This window comes from Aquila chrysaetos, chromosome 3 (genome assembly GCF_900496995.4).
Source record: "Aquila chrysaetos chrysaetos chromosome 3, bAquChr1.4, whole genome shotgun sequence".
NCBI classification, from domain to species: domain Eukaryota; kingdom Metazoa; phylum Chordata; class Aves; order Accipitriformes; family Accipitridae; genus Aquila; species Aquila chrysaetos.
The window spans coordinates 57304047-57325695 of record NC_044006.1 but is presented as its reverse complement, the minus strand read 5'-3'; the positions used below and the strand labels follow the sequence as shown (position 1 = coordinate 57325695).

Below are 21649 nucleotides of genomic sequence, written 5' to 3'. Positions count from 1 at the left end.
ACCGTGAGTTGATATGGCCCTGATATTGTTGTCCAGCTAGGTTTGTCACAGCATACAAAAACCTGAAGCATAACCTTAAATCTGAGTCACCTGGTGGATGCTTTGGAAAGAATAATAATCAGAGAAAAATCTGGCAGCAAAGCAGTAAAAAGCCTGCTGCATCTCCCTCCTCCCAAAGAATTAGTCTGTAACTCCTTCCACTGGTATTGAAACGGAGCCAGTTTTTCAGCAGCAACACTTAACAGCAAGAAAAATACCGTATCTACACATCAGGTGAGTGATAGCTTACAAAGGTGGGGACAGTTAATATCAAACTGTTACCTGACAGCAGGAAAGCCCGGGGGACAGCTTGACAAGGAAAGGGCTCCCCAGATGAGACATGGCCATCTTTGTGTTCATCTGATGTGATCCATTGAAGTAAATGAATGCTCCTGTAAACAAAAATCAAAGAAATATAAGAAATATGTCATGCTCCAATAGCAAATAGCTACCTCAGGTAACTATGTGCTCCATGAGGCACATAAAGCTTATTTATAAAAGTACACAAATGAAACAGCTTTGCCGTCAGTTCAGTCTCTGTGGATAACGAGGAGGGTCTTGTAACAGGCTGTGACAACCACTGTCTAGGGAAAGACAAAATAGAATTGCTAAGCACTCCTGCCTCTTTCCTCTGCAGTAAAATTAACATGACTGGGTCCAAAGCTGAGGAAAGAGGGAGAAAGGAAAAAGGGTATTTGGGCAGCCATTGCTAAGGCTACCCTGTCGTGGTGCCTGCAAGCACTTAAACCTGATGAAGTAAATACAGAGCCCTGCAAAGGGAGTTCCGAAGTTGCTTGTGAGGGCTTTACTGTGCAGACCCACTGGATGTATTTTTCTACCTGCCTTCTTCAGGCAAAAACCTTAGGACCTCCATCCTCCAAACACTACAACTACTTCCCACCACCTTCACACAGTGCCCATCCGCTCTCCGCGCAGGCTGGGGAGAGCGAAGGGACTGCGGGAGCTGCAACACAGAGCACCCTGGAGATCAAAGAGCACAGACTTTAGCTGGAATCCCTAAAGGACGCATTTTAATTGGCTTAAATAATGTTTCAAACAGGATTTAGAACAAAAATTAATTTCCTTTAGGGTACAGTATTCACTCTCAGCGCAGCCCAGCCAGTTTTAAACATGCTAACAATGTTGCAGACCATGCGAGCCAATGGAATAAGCTATATTTTCTCATGGGGTCCACAGACTTGACATTGTTGTCTGTGCTAGTGGGGATGAAAGCTTAATTAAAGATCTAATCTGAACTCTGGCAAACGAACTGCCTTTGGATTTGAACTACAGCAGATGTGCTTCAGACAAAGGTAGGAAAGGATAAACATCTTCAAGGGGCCCTAAAGCAGCATATTTTGAATGCCGTCAGTGCTGCCTTCACTGAATACTGAGACTTTTTCATGAAAGTCTATGCAAAACAACACTAAAGGCTCAGTCTTGTTTGCGCATCGATATTACACATATTGCCTTACATCTTGGAAAATCAGCTATTGTGCTGCCACAGTCATACTCCTTAGCCATTTATTTTCCATGGATACGTAATGAAGCAGAGGGTTAGGTCCAGCCCCACATGAATAATTGCATCGCTTTAGCAAGGCTGGCACAAAGAGGTGACCGTTACAGCTCCTTGTACAAACAGGCGTGCTGTGCTCTGCAGCACGAGGGAAGCTCCCCTCATTGGAATGCAAGGGTACTTCAAAGGATCCTCTTTTAATTTGCAGCTGAGGCTCTACAGTAGCCTTGTTAAGATCTTCATTAATCAAAATTTGCTGCTGCCATCCGTAGGAGAGAAGAGACGAACACTCTGCAGTACCACAAGGAACTGTTGCAACCGGAAGGACCTTGATTTAATGTCGACAAGAACTTGCTCAAATTCTGGAAGCCTAATGGTAAAGCCGTGTTGTGGCTGTAGCAGGAACAGTGATATATGGGTGCAAAACCACCTCAGAAAGACCTTTGCACTAGCTTATACGGGGAATGCATCATTACCGGCCTTGAGAGGTGCTGCATGGTAACCTCAAGATCTGCTTGAGGCTTCAACCTGCAGCAACATATAAAGATGTGAACCTATCTTGTAATAATTCAGGTATCAAAGCAGCTTAAGTGCAGCAGCACATAGTTCCTTATGGGCTAATTTAACATGCTGCTTAGGCTGCAGAGCAGATGTTTCTACCAGCAGCCTTCATTATGACCACATTACACCTCAAATCTCACCAGCACCTAGAATAACCCACATGGGGAAGACACAGGCATATCGGTGCCCTTCTTCAGAACTGTGAGAGTTTGGAAGCTGTGGCACAGTAATGTTTGCAGACAATGCAGTAATGCAGATCCAGTGCCACCCTACAGAGACAATAAAACGAAATATTGAATAGCTGCTGAGAAAGTTAATAGCAACTTTGGTGCACTTCATCACTTGGGGACCAATGGAAAAAAAGGCACATGACTGTGCAGTTAGAGTTATTAAATAGCATGCACACACATACTCGCACCCCACTAGGGTTTGCTCAGGCAACTTTTAATCCTGGAATTCCTCTACTTTTGAATGCTCCAGGTGGAATACTTAATATTTCATTCCTTTAACACGAACATGGGAGAGAAGTGTGGAGGTCTGGCTGTAAGATAATGTACATCGTTAAAAAAAAAATTATCTTAAAGGGGTATTGGACTATAACCCAGATTTTAAAGCAAACAGTGTAATAGATACATTTTGATAAAATTAAAGTCACAGAACATTTGCCAACATTATCTGACAATGACAAACATGCTGTGTAGTTTTAGTTTTATGCAGTATGCTGTAGTAATGCTTTCATTTTGGAAAAATACTTTAAAACAGCCCTCTACTGGAATAAACTTTTTCCAGCTGAATGCATTGTGTGGCAACTATGGGCTGAAGGAAGAACACCAGTTCAAAGGATATTACACTCACTCTATTTTTCCAAGACAAAACTTACTAATTTACCTGCACTATGATAATCATAATGATAATAATAACAATAATAAATCTCACCACGTCCAGTATTAGTTGTATGACCTCTGCCAGGGAGTTTCCTGTCATGAGGAGCCTGTTCTTTCATTCTGTTCCAGTCAGTATCACCTATGCTTAGTGGCTTCCACCCGCAGAGGTCAGTTGCAAAATCACATATAGTGTAATTAGCTGTTGTAAGAAGAACAACAATAAGAGAACATTAAGTTGAATTTCATGCAATGGTTTAATGCTTCAACTATGAATAATTTGTATTTGGATGTACAAGGAGTCTTAAAGAAGCACTGGTATGGTTCACTGAAAGCCAGATTATTCAGAAGGACAGAAAGTTCTAGAATACAGGTGACAGATCAGGCAGGCCCTTCCTTTCTTAATCAAACTCAGAACCATGAAGGAAACCACCTATAAGACAATAAACTATATCATATTAAAGATGAGACCTGTACATAGGCTGCTGATAGATTATGAAAGTAATATATATTTTTAAAAGATGAATTCTACTGGAAAGTTTATTATGAATGTGTGGAAAAAATCAAATGTATTTAGTGCTTTAAATACACTGAAGGCAAAGAATACTTAAGCTTTCACTTAATTTGTTTTTGAAAATGAGATTTAAATTTATGAATTATTTAGGTCTCCTAGAAATTTTTCTTGCCAAGTAAAAGACCATTTTCTCAGTCGGTATGGATTAGACCAACTTAAACTGTAACAGTATCACATACTTTTCCATTTCTTGAGTGCAATTAATTATTTTGATAAGAAAATAGTATAATCTGAGAGTTGTCTTTCCTAGTCCAGAACAGCTTCACAAAGCACTACACTTAACTCTTTGGGTCACTTATCGCAGTTGTAAACATTATTTTTGAACTGTACTTGGCACTTTCCAGACTTCATGGCACATTTATCCTATCATATCAGCCTCAGACATGATTATACATATTACTCCAATTTTCAGATTGTACAAAACCAAAATGAAATGCATTTTTGCTGAAGCACCATGGCAGTAGAGCTCCATAGTAAAGGTCTTCCTGATATAAAGAGGTTATCTGAGCAGTTAAATCTTAAGGTACAAAATAAATCACAGCTATCAGTACCTCTTATCTGGATTCACTATATACATTAAAATTCAATGGAGCATGCTTTTCTGTTTAGTGCAGTATATTAGTTAAACATGAAACTTGGTTAACTTATTTAATTACAGAATTCTCATGCTTTTGACAAGGTACCTTGTTAATTAGACTTCAATTGCTAATACATTAAGGTAGAATATGCAAATTGATATGCAAGACTAAGCTGTTTTGCTGTATGGTAATTAATACTATGTCTAGGCATTGTGCTTTCCTCAGCTAAGTAGTCTTGAGAGAACCAATGTGACACAAAAAACCAAACATTCTTTACTTAAACATCTCTTTCCTCTGGCCTCCCTAAACCCTAGTAAAGGTCTTCTGTGTAGGAAGCTGACTGCAGTGGCTGCATAGTAATATCCAAAAAGACATCAATATATGACCACAGAGACACAAAGAACTTACTCTGTTGTATACTAAGCAAATAAAAACCTGATCCTGGAAGGAAAATGCCAGGCTAAAGTTAAAACAATGGTTTAAATATGAAAGAGAAAACAAAATGGTATTAATGATTAATGTTTTACAGCTGAGTAAGGTATTTAGCATGGGATTATTTTTTTTTAATTATTTTCTTTCAACTAGAGGTACTTAGGACCATGAGAAGAGTTGTTATCACAATATGAAGAACAACATTTTTCATGTGCCAATTACACCAGATCTGTTGTCATTTAATGTGGCTCAATAGCAGGCTCAGGGTTTTTCACTGGCTCATAGTGAAAACTGAGTGTTGTATCTGCATTTGGAAACCAGATACTAAAAGAATTGGCAAAGCAGTAAGGCCGTGATCAGACGGAGCCCATCACTACCTTTGATGGTCAACAGGAAGAGAGGAGCCTGGTGTAATCATCATTTCTTACATTGGTAGCCACTAGTACAATTTCTTCTAACACTTTGGATTTAGAAAGAAATGTATTAACATCATCTTTTAGGTTGAATATACAAGCAAAGAGACATGCACACACAAAACCATGCAATTCCAAATTAAATTACTTTGCCTAGTCATTTTTTCGAACTTTATTCAAGTCTGAACACAATTATAAAGGTAGGAAGAACATTCATGGTAGTGTGCTTTTGAGGTTTGGGGGGGTTTGGGGTTTGGGGTTTTTTTTTGGGGGGGGGGGGGGGCGGGAAGTGGGGAATAAAAAAATGCAGCTCCAGTTCACTAAATGTGATAATGTTGACTGTAATTTAGATGTTACTATTTTTTTTTTTCATTGCACCTGTCATTTAAAAATGACAAGATCTATATAAACATCCAGTTGTGCAGAGACACTGGGCCAGAGTCATTTATCAAGCTCAAGTATTCCACCATATGTAGTTTCTAGAAGTGATACTTCATTTTTAAAAGTATTAATATGTTAGGGAACAGCTAGCCTATAAATGTGAGCGAAACCAAATCATCTGAGTTAACAGTTTGACTTAAATTTTATCCCTACTTAATTCTAAAAACTTAAGGGGTGCTTGTGAATGTTTAATCAAGCTTGAAAAAAAAGTTCTGTGCTTTGGCTGAAACCCAAATCCAAGTGAGACAGTTTCTCAGTGTATTTTTTCATTGCTCAAACATTAATAAACTTTGAGATGCTCCTTTCCCATCAAAACAGTGCATAATTTTTATTATTCACAGGCTTTTTCTACGTTTTTATTTGAACCTTCAACTGATTATAGGGAATGTTTCACTATCCACAGTTAGAAAATAAGTGACTGCACAACCTATATTTTTTGAGGATTCATACCGCAGTTATGCAAGTTAAACAGACATAAAGCATATTTCTGGTATATTATGTCCTTTCCTACTGCACCTCTTAACATCAGAGCTTATGGTTTTTATTTCACTGCAAAGATTTCACTAGATTCAGCCTGCAGAAAGATTTTCCACATTCCAAAAGCAAAACCAGTTAATTCTCATTTTTGGATATTCATCGATTTTATAATTCAGCAAAACAGAAAGGAAATTAGAAAGGAAACAACAACCTGCATTCATTTAAATAACAAGCCAAATTTGAAAATAATCTTTTTTTTTTCCTTTTCATGTAGGCATATCAGTATATCTCAACTAGTCAAGGAGTAAATTATTACACCAGTTCTGCAAAAACAATGACTCTGGGATGTAACCAGGAGAAAAAAATGTTCCCCTAACACATCTCCTCAAATTTCAAGAAATAAGTGAAGCTTACTAAAGCCATAAAATACACTGGAAAGATTTTTCAATTCATATGAACCATTTTTCTACATGTTTTTTAAAAAAAGAAGCAGGAAACAAAGCACATATTCCAAGAGCACTGGGAGGTTAGACGGAAATGTTTTTTCTTTGGCTAGCTTACTCTACCTATCCCAGCTCCTCTTGATCCTCCTGAGGGAAAAACAAAGCAGTCCTGTCAGCTAGGCTGGGTTACCAGCCAATTAACATTTCTTCAACTTTGTAGCCTTCAACCGGACAAAGCTTTTCAATCCTATTCTGGCAACTGAATCAAATGAACACAACGGGAGACACGCAGCTTGTTCCTCCATCAGGTTGGTGTTTCCCTGACTAATAGTATTGAATGAGGAGACCTGCTGCCCTCTCTCGGTGTGGCAGCACCCCAACTCCTGTGGAATTTGGGGTATAAATTGTCTGTATGATCAGCTACCAAAGCACTTCTGTGTGATTACTTTGTCATTAATATTTTGTCATTTCTGGCTAACATTTCATGTGTTCAGGGAAAGGGAAGGGTTACGCATATACCATCTTACTGACTATCTGTGCACATTCCCTACCAGTTTTGATTAGTTTTATTTATCTAGAATTTGTTAAAGGATTCATGCAGAAAGATCGCAGATGGCCATAGGTCATCTAGCCTGAACTTTCACATGTCATAAGTCATTAGACAGATCTTTCATAACATGCTCGTCCCTTAGGTGAGATGGCCCCATCTCCTTCTGAAACTGCTCGGTTACCTTGCTTAGGGTTAAGAGACTGGTGGTGTTAAGAGAATCTCATGTCGACCCTGGGTCTGCAGAGGTACACTTACTTTAACTGTTCTGGTGAAACACAAAGGCAATGCTATCCAGTGTTCATAAGCAATGAAGAAGTCTGTGAAAATAATACGGGTGCAGCTTCTTTTTCTCCACACGTACATACAAGATTGATGGACAGATCCTGACAATTCCAGACAATTAGTGTGTCACGGGAAACACATAAACATGTAGTAAAACAAACATTTCAGACTAAAAAATGCTCTTTCTACTTTAAAGTTGAATAGTAATAAAATGATTTACATATGTTTTCATCTGCTGTAAAAGGTTTCAAGGATTTGCAATTGTAAATTGCTATACTGTAAATGAAATGCAGTAAAAAGTGCACGGCTTTAAAATTATACATGTTTCCTTCATTCTACATATTTTCTGTTCATAAATTATGCAACTCCTATGAAAGGCTGAGAATATTTAAGCTAGTAGTAGAGATGCAAAATTAAAACCAGAAGAGTTAGACAGGTGTTTTAAGGAAGCTTCTAATTAGGCTAAATGGAAGGTGATGTTCTTTCAGAAAGAGCTGTAGGATGTCCCACCCTGCAATCATTTTAAATCTACATGAATGCTGATGAGTAGGCAATTTCCAGAAACACTACTGTGTCAAACTGTGATATCACTTGAAAATAGCAAGCACTTCCTCGACTTCTTGCCAAGTTGCTAGGATTGCAAGCTGCTGATTCATTTGTGACATTTTTATCCGTATTGTGTATGTTACATATAAATAATGTATAATAAGAGTAAGTATAGTGCTTGAAATATTTGTTATTTGGCATGACATTCAGTGCAAAACTTCCTTTATATTAGGTAGGAAATAAAGAAAAGGCATCAGCATAAAAGGGGTCTTTTTAATCCTTCAAATTATTTAAGTACTGTATCTCGCTTTCTCTGTTTTGAATATATGAACTAGGTTTTGATAATTTATTGTCAGTAACTGTGAAATAAGAAATTTAGAAGTGATCTCAAATAAGTGATGTCAAATAAGACAATGAAAATGTAGAATTTAATACTGAAAAAATTAATTTCATAATTTGTCACTTCATTAGTTTCATTGATTTCAACAAAACTACTCAAATAAAGGTGGCTAATCATGTGCATAAGTGTTTCCTACACAAGTTCCTAAATTTTTGAGACTTTTAAGTCTCATATACTTAAATATATATTTACATAAATGGGCAGAGATTAAACAGAAAGTTTAAGCATCATAAATCATATATATATATATTTGTTCTTGTAATAAATTGTGTTATTATAAGACCATTCATGCCAAGTTAACATGAGCAAATTGAAACATTATTTTTCTTTCCCCATTATAACAAAGCAAAGAAAATCCACAAAGAGGGAAATCCTTCACATTGCTAAGTAACAGCTGTCTGCCTTTGTTTTCATTCAGTATGGACATCTGTCAGCTCTTTCAGTACATGAGAGTACTTCATTAAAGGAAACTACTGAGGATGTGTCCAAGGATAGGTGCTAAAACATCTAGAAGAATAGAGGCTAAAATATGCATTATTGTACCAGATAGGGATTTTTACTGAAAATTAATGTGAATAAATGTAGTGTACTCTAACTATCATGGAGGACAATTTCAAGATCGTGTGGAAAATGTACATAATGGGAGGAAAAGAACAAAGGACAGAAATAAAGGATAATTTTCCCTTTAGGTCTCTCTTGTTCAAGACTGCAGAAAGTGTCAGAAAGGTGAATCTTCTAAGCTGACCAAACTGCTGAAGAGCTAAATTCCACATTTAGGGTCCTCTTTCCTGAGAAGGAGTGTGTGAAGTATCCAAGACAATATTAGCCATTAAAATGGACGAACTTTAAAAACAGTTATTGTTATTTTAAAGATGGCTTTTTTTTTTTTTCTCTCTTCTCAGCCAGTAGTCAAAGCAACATGCAACTGCTATGGGTTATTTATATTTTAGAAAAGAACCTTTTTTCACCCTTTTTTGAGAAGATGAGTATACTTTTGTGCACTACTCCAACAAAATGATACATCTTCAACCTGTGAATGCCTCGACACAGAGTGAAGCACACAATCCCTATGTCTCAGGTTCAGCTGAGAGTGGTATTTTCTTTAAATTGAAATACACTAGGAGCTAGTAGACAATCAGTGCCACGTGGTAAACCAAAGTTATCTGCAGAGGCAGCAGCAGACAGTAGAGCACTAGGCAGAGCTATTGAAGAGGGTTTTGCACTGGCTGGGCTTCTGTCAGTCCTTGCCCCAGCACCCTAGTTCTGGAGATGCCACAAGGGACAGTGTTGAGACCCCCACGCCATTCTGACTTTTCTTTCTTCTGCCCACTCTCCAGTTTTTCTGACCCATCCACATGAACATGACAGAAGCAATATTCTCAAGAGAGAGTCCACTGTGATTTTTCTTTAACTCTAAAATACTGACTATATCTAGGTTATTTGTTAATCTTTTGGTTGCCCAATGCCAATGTCTGGTGTCTGAGGCCCAGGGGTAAAAATAAAATAAGAAAGTATAATGCACTGCATGCAGAATATAATTGCCTGTGTTTAGAGTTATCTTTATTTTCACTTTGTGTAGTACTATTAACAGCTACCCTTCAACTGCGACAATTATTTTCATCCTCCTTTTAAACCTTAAAATTATTCCTCTATATTCCCAGTCATTATTCACCACAATTCCCTCACATTGTTACTGAAGTGGAAACACTAAATCACTGAGAAATAAAGTCCAATTTATAAAGTATTATTCACTTCCATTCCATTCCTCCTCCTAAAGAGTGTGAGATGATTCTCTGCACACCTACCAGCGAACACACAGAGCTAGCAGCACAGGGTCAAGTCTTGTAAAAAAGGAAAACAGATTTCAGGAAGGAAGCCCCTATAGACTTTAACATAGGCTTAGATTCCACCCAGAGATAAAACAGTATAAACCTTCCTATTTAAAATGTTATTTCAACATTTGCACATATTATATGTTTCAGAGATAGCTCCTGCATGGTTATTTAGATAACTGAAAAGATTAAAGGTTCAGACTGCAAGTTAAAAAAAAAAGCTCGTAGTCACCAATAGTTCCTAAAGTCTTCTCAAGAAATTAAAAAATAAAACATTATCACTATTCTTCATCCTGCTATCTTGAGTGACACACAGAATTTTAATTCGCACATCCCAGCAGCAATATATATCATCACCACTATCTTAAATATGTGCACGGTTTTCACGTGCAACACACATTTAAGTGTTACTACCACAAGCAAACATACATATAGATGTACACTGTATCGTATTCATTTTAGAAGTAATAGGGTCTCTAAAGCTACTTTCACATGGAGATCTAAAATGTTTCAGAATTATCGTAGACATCTTCAGGTAATTTTAATTATTTTCTTTTACTCTTGATTGTACAGTAGAAACTCTGGCTTCTAAGCAAAGTTACCTTCAATTGAAAATATCATGAGTAAGATCTAGTTTCTGAACTGTAGCCAATTTGTATGGTGATTTGTATCACCATGCAAATATCATGTCACCTAATGCATTTTCTGACAGTAACTCACAGACAATCTAAAGCAGAAAAGCATTCAAACAACAAATCCCAAGGCAGATTTCAGTACCTCTCAAATTAGGGAAGTAGAAGTTATAAATGTTGTATGTAGGGAATACATTTAAGCAAAAATATGTGACGTTGCATTTCTACAGATACTTAAAAAATTACTATTTGGATCCGAAACATAGTGTTAAGGCCAGACAGAGAAATAGAAAGCAATGGGAAGAATAAAAATGCATGGCAGAAAATGCTATGAAGATAGCATTTATTATTATTTAGCATTGTTGTAGCCTGTACATCATTATATATTCTGGGGGAAAGAAACATATAAATAATAAGTTTTCTAGCCTTTTGTTGGATAGACCTCTTTAGGTTTTGCAGTACTCTTGAGCACAGTGTGCTGTGCAATGCAATTGACTTACAGCAGGCTGCTGGATCCTCATCACTGCCATCAGAACAATCTGGGTGAGAGTCACAGGCTGATCCAGGCTCCGTGGATTGCCCATCAGTGCAGGTGAATTCTTCTAAGGAGCAGAAACCTGGTGGCTCTGAAGGTGTAGTGTCCAAAAGCTGGATGCTATTCAGACAAACGAAACTTGCCCTGCTCTGGAGTGTTCCTTTAAACATCAGCTGTGGATTGTTACAATTAAAATATTTATATTAACAGAGAACAGAGAGAAATTGATAATTTTTTTTCCAGAAAATAGTAATGTTCTACATGTAAAAAGCACTGCATACTTTCCATTACAAAACCATGACAGATTTCAAATCAGAAACTGAAAATTTTGTATGACTACCTCAGGTTGAAATTTCTGAAAATTTTCACCTAAAACGGTTTGACAAATTCCAGGAATGAAGGTAAGTAAAAGCCTATTTTAAAGAAAAACTCATAATCTCATAACCATTGGCTAAAAAGTTGCAGTGCCCCTGTGTTTTAGAAGAGTCACCTGAAATGTAATATCCTAAAGACTCCATCTTCTGCTCTGAAGTCTCTTCAGAACCTCATTTTACAGATGCCCAAGAGAAAAATTTTCAGTTACACTCACAGGTGAATAAAATGGGCTAGGGATGGCCCTCGGACACCAGTTGGCACAGCATAGCTTAACAACTGATACCTCTTTCATCACTTAAGATAACATGGCTGCATCCAGTCTATGCAGTGGGATTGGTCCCTGCCTGCTGGTAACCCTTGAACTGTTCCAGGCACTGTCTGGGAGATGGCCAATTTTCTTGGGTCAAAACCTTGCTAGGGACTGTGCTAATGTTTTAATTATATGGACTATCACATACCAATTTGGGGCCTGTTCCCTGGCCTTGCTTTTTTTACTGCTATTGACATAGACATAGAGATTCACGGAGCATTTGTCTCTCTGAGTTCCCTTGCGCTGACCAGATTTTACACAAGCTAATTTAGAGCACTGAAGTTTCAGAAGAACATCTTTTGCTCCTGGGCACTGTGGAGCCCAGCTCTGCTTGTTCTCAAAGCAAGGAGATTACCCCACTTGTGCTCTCCAAGTTTCTTTCACCTGAGCTAAAGCAGCAAACAGGAGGAAGCAAGCTTGGATTCATCAGAAAGATGAAGATAGCAGTGAAAGAAAGCACCAAGAGACAAGCACGGAAGTTGGAGGCACAAATCAAAAATAGAGTTGTGGGTTTTGACAGACTGGGACATGACCAGAGCACGAGTCTCAGAAAGTAGTCATATGCAAGAGGGAGGAAGCACAGCGGAAGGAAAGCTGGACAAGAGTATCCACCAAAACAGAAGGAAACTAGAACAGACGTGATTTGGGGCATAAGCAGAAGGGTCTAACACACTCCACAAAGCCTGGGAATTAGGTTGGAGTGAAATCTCAAGAGGCATTTTTCTTTCTACAAAATAAGAATATACATCATTATCTTCCACCAGAGAAAATTTCTTCAAAATAACAAATATTCTCCATTCTCTACCAGTTCAAACAGCAGAATGCTATGCTGAAAACATTACACAGTCACATAGTTAAAGATAGTATCTTTCCTCCCCTAAGTACAAGTGATCCTTGCTGTCTTTGTACAAGAATGCATAGTTTTAGCTTTCTACATGTATGCATACAACCTCAGCAGCCTTTTATTTTTGTTTTTTTTTAGATACTATAGATAGTCTTATTACACATCTGTTTGTTTATCTACACCTGTCCTTGTGGGGAAAAAGAGAGACAGGCAACAACAGGTACTTATAACCTACTAACTTGCTGAAATGCATTCATTCTAATATATGTCAAAACGTCAATTCCAGCAGCAGGCTTAGTTTTTTTGTCCTTTTACAGAGATTACATTTTCAGCTGATTGTTGAGACATTAAAATATGATGGTTATTTACAGAATTATGAAAAATAAATGTAAATGTAAAATTACTTAAAATAGAAACTTGTAAACTAATTTAAGAATTAGGTAGTTGCAACTTTGCGTTCTTCTTTATGCCTGAATTCAGGGGGAAGATATTCTCTTCCAATTACCAGTTTAACAATTACTGGTTTACATAATTTCACTAAAATCCCACGAAAATCATTCACATCATCTCACTTAATAGCATTTATATTTAAATGACTTGGCAACACCTGAGATGGACTCGGATGGCTAACTAAAATGTGGTGAGATTTATATTTATTTTCTTGCATGTTATTAAAGACCAGCAGCTTCAACATGTGATTTTTGTGTAGATGTTTTGTTGAGCTATAACCAGAGCTTTACTCACATTGAAGCAATGAAAAACAGCAAAACCTTCAAGATATTTATCATTTTAATAAATTTTTAAGTTTCATAGGAGCTTTACAAACAATAAGGTAAAGCATCTTCAAAAATTGAGCATGTGCCTTTTTCATTCATACCTTTAATTTTTCTAGCTCTATTGGTAGCTGTATATCCACTTTGACCCATTCCTTCTTAGTCATGATGTTGGTTTCCCACAAGACATGTTCCTCCTGTAAAATGTAGAATATGACGTTATAAAGCTAATTTTTGTTCCTCTATAAATTTTCAAGGCCATTATTTGTTCTTGCTCTTTTCATATCCTAGCCAAACTACCACTACATACAAAGTTGCTCTATGTAAGGAAATAGAGCTTCATATGCTCTTTTGCCATCTTTGCACTGAGCTCTATGGGAGAGAGAGAAAACAAGACATGTTTACTGTGATTAAACAGGCTAATAATGTAATTATCAAGAGTCGGCTTGGTAGAATTAAAGTGAATTAATATGTAAATTAAGCCATGTTGCTGCTGAATTTAAGAACATGTTTCCATGGTGCTCTCCACATTAGTTTCTTTTTCATAATAACTGCTTATATTACATTGTGTTATAATTAGATTTAGTTTTCTTAGAACTGAATTTAGGGTCTGCCAAAATTACCCAATCAACTGTGCTAAAAACCTTTTTTTTTTTTTTTTAATCCGTAAAGCAACCAAGCAGAGTACTATGTAACAAGTCCTAGTCATGTTCTGAGTTACCTCAGTCCCCATTTTCACCTCCTAAGGATAACAGCAAGAGTGCGTAATATGGTAAGGCTCCCTTTATGGAAGCACTTCAAGCCCTTTTGATTCAATAATCTGACAAAAACAGCTCATGCTTATTCTTCTCCTGGTCATAATCCTAACTGGAACATGCTGAGGCCAGTATAAAGAAAAGAAATGTAGCAATGTGAACTCCACATCCCTAAAGAAAGTCTTTTCAAGAATCAGCTCCAAAATAGAACAAAACCAGAAAGACAGAAAAAAATACAGGAGAAATTAATATAGGCTACACATAACAAACAGACTTACCATTACAAGTATCAACAGTGAGACCCCTTTTAGGATACTGTGCAAAGTACTGGTCATAGCTTTTCCACAGAGGATATTACAGAATTAGAGGCAGTTCAGAAAAAGATGTGAAGCAGGATAGGAGAAATGGAAAGTCTCTTTTATGGGGAGAAATTGAAAGGATAGAAACAGTTTACCTTACAGGAGATGAATAAAAGGGGATATGATAGGTATGTGAAATGTTATCAATACTATAGACAAGGACAGTTATCTTTTTTCCTGTCTTGCAATATAAAAAAGTGGAAGAAGATGCTGTCTACTGCTTGATAGACCGAGAGGTCTGAGCTAGCAGAACAACACTGATATGTTTTGTGATGAGTAGCCAATTACTTATGGTCTTTTCCTACCAAGGCTTCAACTGTTATGACATATCAACAAAGCTGGAAGAATAAATCTCTATTGAATATGTGTTCAAAGATCAGTTTTGGAAAACTGCAAGACAGGCCCAAGCCAATACCCTAATTCCAAACACTAAATGACAAAAGAGATCAAATTTGGATAAACCACATGACATACTTGATTTCAGAAATAAAAGTCAGCTGTGATTTTCCGCATCAGTGTAGGATAGAAGTATTCGTCAACTTGTTCATGTCATAGATATTCAGCAGAAGTCTTTCAATAGTGAGGACACTTTGTACTGCACAAAACTTGCTTCATTTTACTAAATAATTTAGCTTTCAAAGAAAATCTATTAACATTATTAGCCTACAATAGCCCCATGTAAGACACAGAGAAGGATGATATGCTAGGAACCAAACTGCATGGCAGGTTAAAACCATAGTCTGTGGTTAAGTGTCTGCTTTTATAAATATTTTAGTTAATGTATTCCCCATACATACATATACAAACCCTCCAAACACATTTATAAACCTTGTGGGAACACTCTACATTTGCTGTTTATTTGATTGGATGCATCTGGATACTATAATTTTGTTCACATTCAATTAACAGCTTAGATACCCATCCCCATGACCATCTTTCTCCCAAATTTATTTTAACAAAAAAAAACTTGTAGCAGTAAACTTGAGTTTTCTGTGTACGTGCCAATAGCCAGACCTTCTAGGGCTGTTTTTTACACTGAAAGCTGTAAATCACTTCAGATGCAACAACTTTTTAAACTGGCTTTTCTTCCATGCAACAGACGTTACCCTCTGATTTTATACAGCTCTAATAAGCCAACAATACTATTTCCCTTCCTCAGTGTTTTCTCTGTAGCATTCATCCTGCTTGTCAGATTCTTTTACCTCTTTGGTACAAATGGGTTAACCCCTCTAGCATATTCCTTGTGTCTCTAGCCTTCTTTTAAAATGTTGAATGTATTGCTTTTCCAGTACTTTCCCTCAAGATTTATTTTGGTGATGCAGGGGAGCAGTTGCTCAAAACACCTTCACTCTATTCCCCTTACTCTGATATATTATGATCTATAAACAATTTTTTGTAAAGCTAAAATGGGCAAGAATTGTTCTTTTTTTCCTGCAATGGGTTTTTTTTGAGATAATGCTACTCAGATTTGAAGGATGGAAGAGACAATCGTGACTTTTTCTTATCAACTCCATTTATAAAATACAACTTTTTTATTATTTTTGACATTTCTCTACAGATACATTCACTGCTGTGCAACTGCACTCATCATTTTGTCCCTGCCTCTCTCATTTCAGAGAGTAATTTGGAACAAATGCTTATTTGTTCCCCCACAATGATTAATGGATCCCCTTTAACTTCTGCAGAGGAGTGTACTTGCATGGTTTTTGAAAGTGTTGCTGAACACTTTGTCCTTTCAGCTGGGTTTCAGCTGGGATAGAGTTAATTGTCTTCCTAGTAGCTGGTAAGGTGCTATGTTTTGAGTTCAGTATGAGAAGAATGTTGATAACACTGATGTTTTCAGTTGTTGCTAAGTAGTGTTTAGTCTAAAGTCAAGGATTTTTCAGCTTCTCATGCTCAGCCAGTGAGAAAGCTGGAGGGGCACAAGAAGTTGGGAAGGGACACAGCCAGGGCAGCTGACCCAAACAGGGTATGCCATACCATGTGACGTCACATCTAGTATATAAACTGGGGGGAGTGGGGGCTGGGGGATCACCGCTCAGGGATTAACTGGGCATCGATCGGCAAGTTGTGAGCAATTGCACTGTGCATTATTTGTATATTCCAATCCTTTTGTCATTACTGCTGTCACTTTATTAGTGTTATCATTATCATTATTAGTTTCTTTTTTTATATTCTATTAAACCGTTCTTATCTCAACCCACGAGTTTTACTTCTTTTCCTGATTTTCTCCCCCATCCCACTGGGTGGGTGGGGGAGTGAGTGAGTGGCTGCGTGGTGCTTAGTTGATGGCTGGGGTTAAACCACGACAATTTACAGAAATTTTAGTGCGTTGGGGTACAAATATGCCTGCACATACAAGTACCAGTTGAAATTATCTTTTGTTGTTTAATCTCCATCTGTTTTGTAAGCCATACAAGATGTAAAGATTAAGAAGATAAAAGGAAGTATAAGCCCATTACTTAATGGGAGGAATGAGCAAGTAATGAATGGCAAATGATAAACTGAAGTCAACATCACCGTCTTTGGTTTCAGTTTTCACAGAAAAGTTGAAAATTTATCAGACAGTTAATAGACAGTTAATACTGTTAATATTTTATGTTAGTAAGACAGTTAATATTGCCAAATGTGAATGCAAACACAGACTAGATAGAACAATATTACAAATATATATAAGCCAGAAGTACTGAAACTGGAAGGGAAACAGGAAAGGTTGCATGATGGAAGGAATATCTGACTATCAACAACTAACTCTGAGAACCCGAGCAGAATGTGTGGGAAACTAGAGAACTGGGAGAACAAAGGATATACATTACAGTTAAGGGAAAAATACAGACTATGCAATTATAGCCAATCAGCTGAAAGTTGACAACTCATAAGACACTGGAACAGATTGCTAACAAAAATCTTGTAAGCAGCTAGAGAATTAGAAAGTGAGAAACGTACATTAGCTGCTTCTGATGAGGAGCAAGTCACATTCAGCCAGTGTAATCTGGTTTGGTTGGGTTTTTTTCATTTTAAACAGACTTGAAAAAGTAGATATTACTTTACTTTGTTAGGGCTTTTAACATAATCTCATGGGACGCTTTTTAAGCAAATTGAGGAGATTTGGTACAGATGGAATTACTGTAAAGTGGGTATACAAATAGGAGTGTGACCTTATTTAAAAGAGGAGCTGTCAATAGTTTGCTATCAAACTACAAGAAAATGATAATAGGGCTCTGCATAGGTCTGTTCCAGGGCCTGGCATAACGATAGTGCTAACTGTTTGGAAAGTGGAATGAAAAATAAAATATAAAAAAATGTGGATAACACTAATTTGGGAGGAATTACAAGCACACCAACAGACATCATTAGAATTTAAAATCATCTCAGTATACAAAAAACAGTTTCAAACCAATAACACAAGGTTCAAAGACATATGTATCACAGTTAGGAAAGAAAAATGAAATGATCAATGCAGTAGTACTGAATGAAGAGCAACTTTGCTAAACCAGCAATAAAAGAGGAAAAGCTGCAGATTATCATGAACTGCAAGTTAAATATAATCAACAATAGGTTTCTGTTGACAAAAAGAGTCCATTTTCCCTATCCTTTTTCATACCCAAGAACAATTTAAATTCTCTGTCTTCCAACTGATGTCATAATGTTTATATTAGAAAACACATTCACTCATCTTTGGCCTCTCTGTTGAAAGAGTGAGGAAGGCTAGGGATACATTTGCAACACCTGTGGTGCTTGTCCTCTAAGAACAGTACTGAAACTGTGCGTTAAATGTAATCCAGTCTCCATTTGCATCAGGCCTGTTCGTGTTGAAACATAGCAGAAGTTATTCAGAGACCAATAAAAATAGTAAAAGGGGGTGCAGGGAAACTGCACAGTACCAGACCATGCAATTGAGAGATTATTTTTAATGACAGTCTCCAGGACAGCAGCACTGTTGTCTTCCAGGGTCAGAACCAGCAGTTGTCTCTCACTTCTGTTTCTCAGTATGTGGCTGGTTTTGAAGATTCATTTGTTTTTCATAAACAACCTAACGATTCAGTAGCAAAATGTGTAAAAGCTACTCCTCCCTTCATTTCAGTTCAAGAAGTCTTAAATACAAGTCTGTAGAGTTTTGGTTTTGAAGCTACCAGCAGAAGCTTCTGATGATTTCTGAAGTTTTTCTGGCAAATTTTACAGTATGAGTAACTCATATCATCTTTAATTAAGTCTATGTGCAATAAATACACTTCTGACTAAAGGAGAAATTCCATAACTAAAACAACAAAGGGCTAAGAGCAGTTATGGAAACAGAGTGGACTGAACTGATGTAATAACTGCCAAAAACATTCTTCTAATGCATATGTAAGGAACTGTTTATCAATTAATTCAATTTAGGCTCCCAATTCTATGGGAACTCAAATGCCAGTTTTCTCATGGTTTTGAATCACATAATTTGCTCTATTTTCAAGGAAAGAAAAATCTTTTGACACTACTTAGGTGAACCACTGCAATCAGTATTCCTATTCTGTCTCAGGGTTGCCATGGGTGTCATACCTGGGAATTTATTGGCAAGTACTATGGCACAAATCTCCATGCATTCAGACCAGAACACTGATTATGTTACAATTTCCTCATACAGTAATGGGTCATAGAAAAATACAACTATTCCCTTTTATAAATGAAAAATGAGCAAGAGCCTGGAGTTGTTTTCATGAATACTTGAAGACACAGTGGGAAAGAAATAAGGTATGTCCATTACCTGGTCCTATATTTAGACCCCTTGGTAGTGTTACACTTCAGTTTTTTTGCATCTTACCTTTGTGAATGAAGTGGATCTGTCTTTTTAAGAACTTGTATTGTTGGTTGATAATAATTCAACTCCAACATCAAGATATGAGAGCCATTAACTTAATGAGACCAGCTGTACTGCTCTTGCTTTCATTAAGTAGCAGTACAATAGCATCAATATTAAGTTATTAAACAAGACACTCAAAAGAGAACATTCTAACCGCAGAAAGCCTCCACAAGGCAAGGGAGGTAAGAAAGACGGAAATAGTTATCATTGCTCAACTGGCATTTGTGTTTGACACGGCTATTTTATCTACTAATAGGTAGAAGAATAGGAATATTACTGCTCTAAAACGTGGGCAAAGCAAATCAGGTGGCCAAGCAAGAGATTTCCAGGTATCCTGAGCCAGCAACTTTTGTTTTTTTCTATGTCTCTATAGAGAAAAGCACTTATTTTCCTAATTCCAGAACAGGAGGAAGGCTAGAAAATCTGTTACTATAGATTTCCCCCCTGAAATCCCCAAATTATTTAATTCAGTAATAGAAGGGGTTTGTCCTTGAAGTCTTACTGCAGAACATTCACCCATCAAATTAGTTTATAGCTGAGATGGCAAATACCCAGGTTTTACAATTGCATAGATCAGTGGAACGATACCAAGTAATCGTTTTGCACAAACTAACTTAAGGGGCAGGCATGTGCTAGCAGGCATATTTCTTTGCATTTTGGCTCGTAACACCCGGGCAGCCATATCTTTACTCTTTCAAAATGAATGCATGTTTCTTCTTACCTGATTAGTAAACAGTACCACCTTGAGAACACTGCTATCTGCCACGGAGTAATGAAACTGAAAACGGCAAATCTTGCTGGAGCAATGACACATGGAGCTGTTTAGGTAAGCGCTTTTATGTAATGCGTTGTTATTAGCTTCTAACCAATCAAAATGGCCTGAAAAATAAAAAAATTTTAAAAGGTGCACTTTTTCACAAAACTTTTTTTTTTTTTCCCCTCAGTCTATGAAAATAAGGACTGCTTTCCTGTAATTAAACCACATACCCATTCCAGCAACAATAGAATCTGATCATCATGCTGAAGATATGACTTGGATGTCATGTAAGTGTTTCCTATTAAAAAGATAGATATGCATCTTCATTTGACTTACAGATAGCCCCAGCAACCAAGAATTACATTGTTTGATAGTATCTTGAAGTTGTTACTTTGCATGTTAAAAGCTGTAAGCAGTCCCATATTCAGCTCAGCCTCCTTACATTTACAACCATTCAATACCTAATCACAAATATATTTGGAAATGGCTTTCTTCCTTCTTCTGCTACAGTTTCCAGAAAATACACTTTTTACAGTAATATTTCTGTAGACTCTTCAAAAATTTAAAAAAAAAAAAAAAGGAAGGTGGCGGGGGCAATATTCTGCCTTATAGCTACAGGAGGCAGTAGTATCTCCACCTTGTAATCAAGGCCTTTACTTCTCAGGCACAATTGCTGCAACAAAACATTGGAAGGATATTGCTTTCCCATCTGAAGCAGAAAAGCAACTTGTGCTCTTCTTGACCTAGTGCCCCTTATAAAAGCATTCCTACAGAGATCTAAAAGACTACTGCATGCCCTCAACAGTATCTTTTATTTGTCAGAAATAAAAAGGCTAAATACTTTTTACTAAATATATCAGGTCTTTTTTGCCCCTCCTGAGTCACTGAATATTTTGCTGCCTTCCGAAGCAGCTATTAAAATAATAAACAAGGATTGATTAAAGGTCTTAAGTCTGCTGTTTCTGTGTTCATGTCTCTAAATACAACTTATGTCAAATACAGATGATACACAGATTATTTCAAGCTGAAGGGAGAAAATGTCATTTCACAAGGAAAATTATTGTTTTTATAAGGGACCACATTGTTTTCCTTTTGTTGTCAGTTTACTCTTCATGTTATGCAATGTTTTACACTGAATTATGTGATCACAATTTCATTGGAATTAGGTTTGTATTTTCATGCCATGGCCCCTAACCTTGACATAAGGAAACATTATAGATTTAACGCAACATTCTGTTTGACAGAGATCAACAAAGCATCTATACTTCTATGTCTACTGCGTTGTGCAGAAGAGACATATGCATCAATATTATAATTTACATTACTGGTTCTTTATCTAACTTCAGAATTCTCTGATGCCATTATAAAACTAACCAATTTTATTTTCTGAGCCTAATGATAATTAACAAATTTTGCAGCTCTTCTCTAAAGTCTGAATTTCTTTCACTCCAATACACTGCATAGCATATTACTGTGTTTATGCTCTGACCTTCTTTACATCTTG

At 36.9% G+C, this 21649-nt stretch overlaps 1 protein-coding gene across 1 annotated transcript in view; it reads right to left on the bottom strand.

The window, feature by feature from the left end:
* The window catches only part of MALRD1 (MAM and LDL receptor class A domain containing 1), a 296114-nt gene that overhangs the window by 252298 nt on the left and 22167 nt on the right, over window positions 1-21649 (bottom strand). The window contains exons 7-11 of the mRNA XM_041122748.1: window positions 20110-20267; window positions 13539-13631; window positions 11098-11305; window positions 3053-3199; window positions 322-431 (exon numbers count right to left, since the gene is read on the bottom strand). Coding sequence (XP_040978682.1) covers window positions 322-431; window positions 3053-3199; window positions 11098-11305; window positions 13539-13631; window positions 20110-20267 — 716 coding nt within the window. The remainder of the gene's footprint in view (window positions 1-321; window positions 432-3052; window positions 3200-11097; window positions 11306-13538; window positions 13632-20109; window positions 20268-21649) is intronic.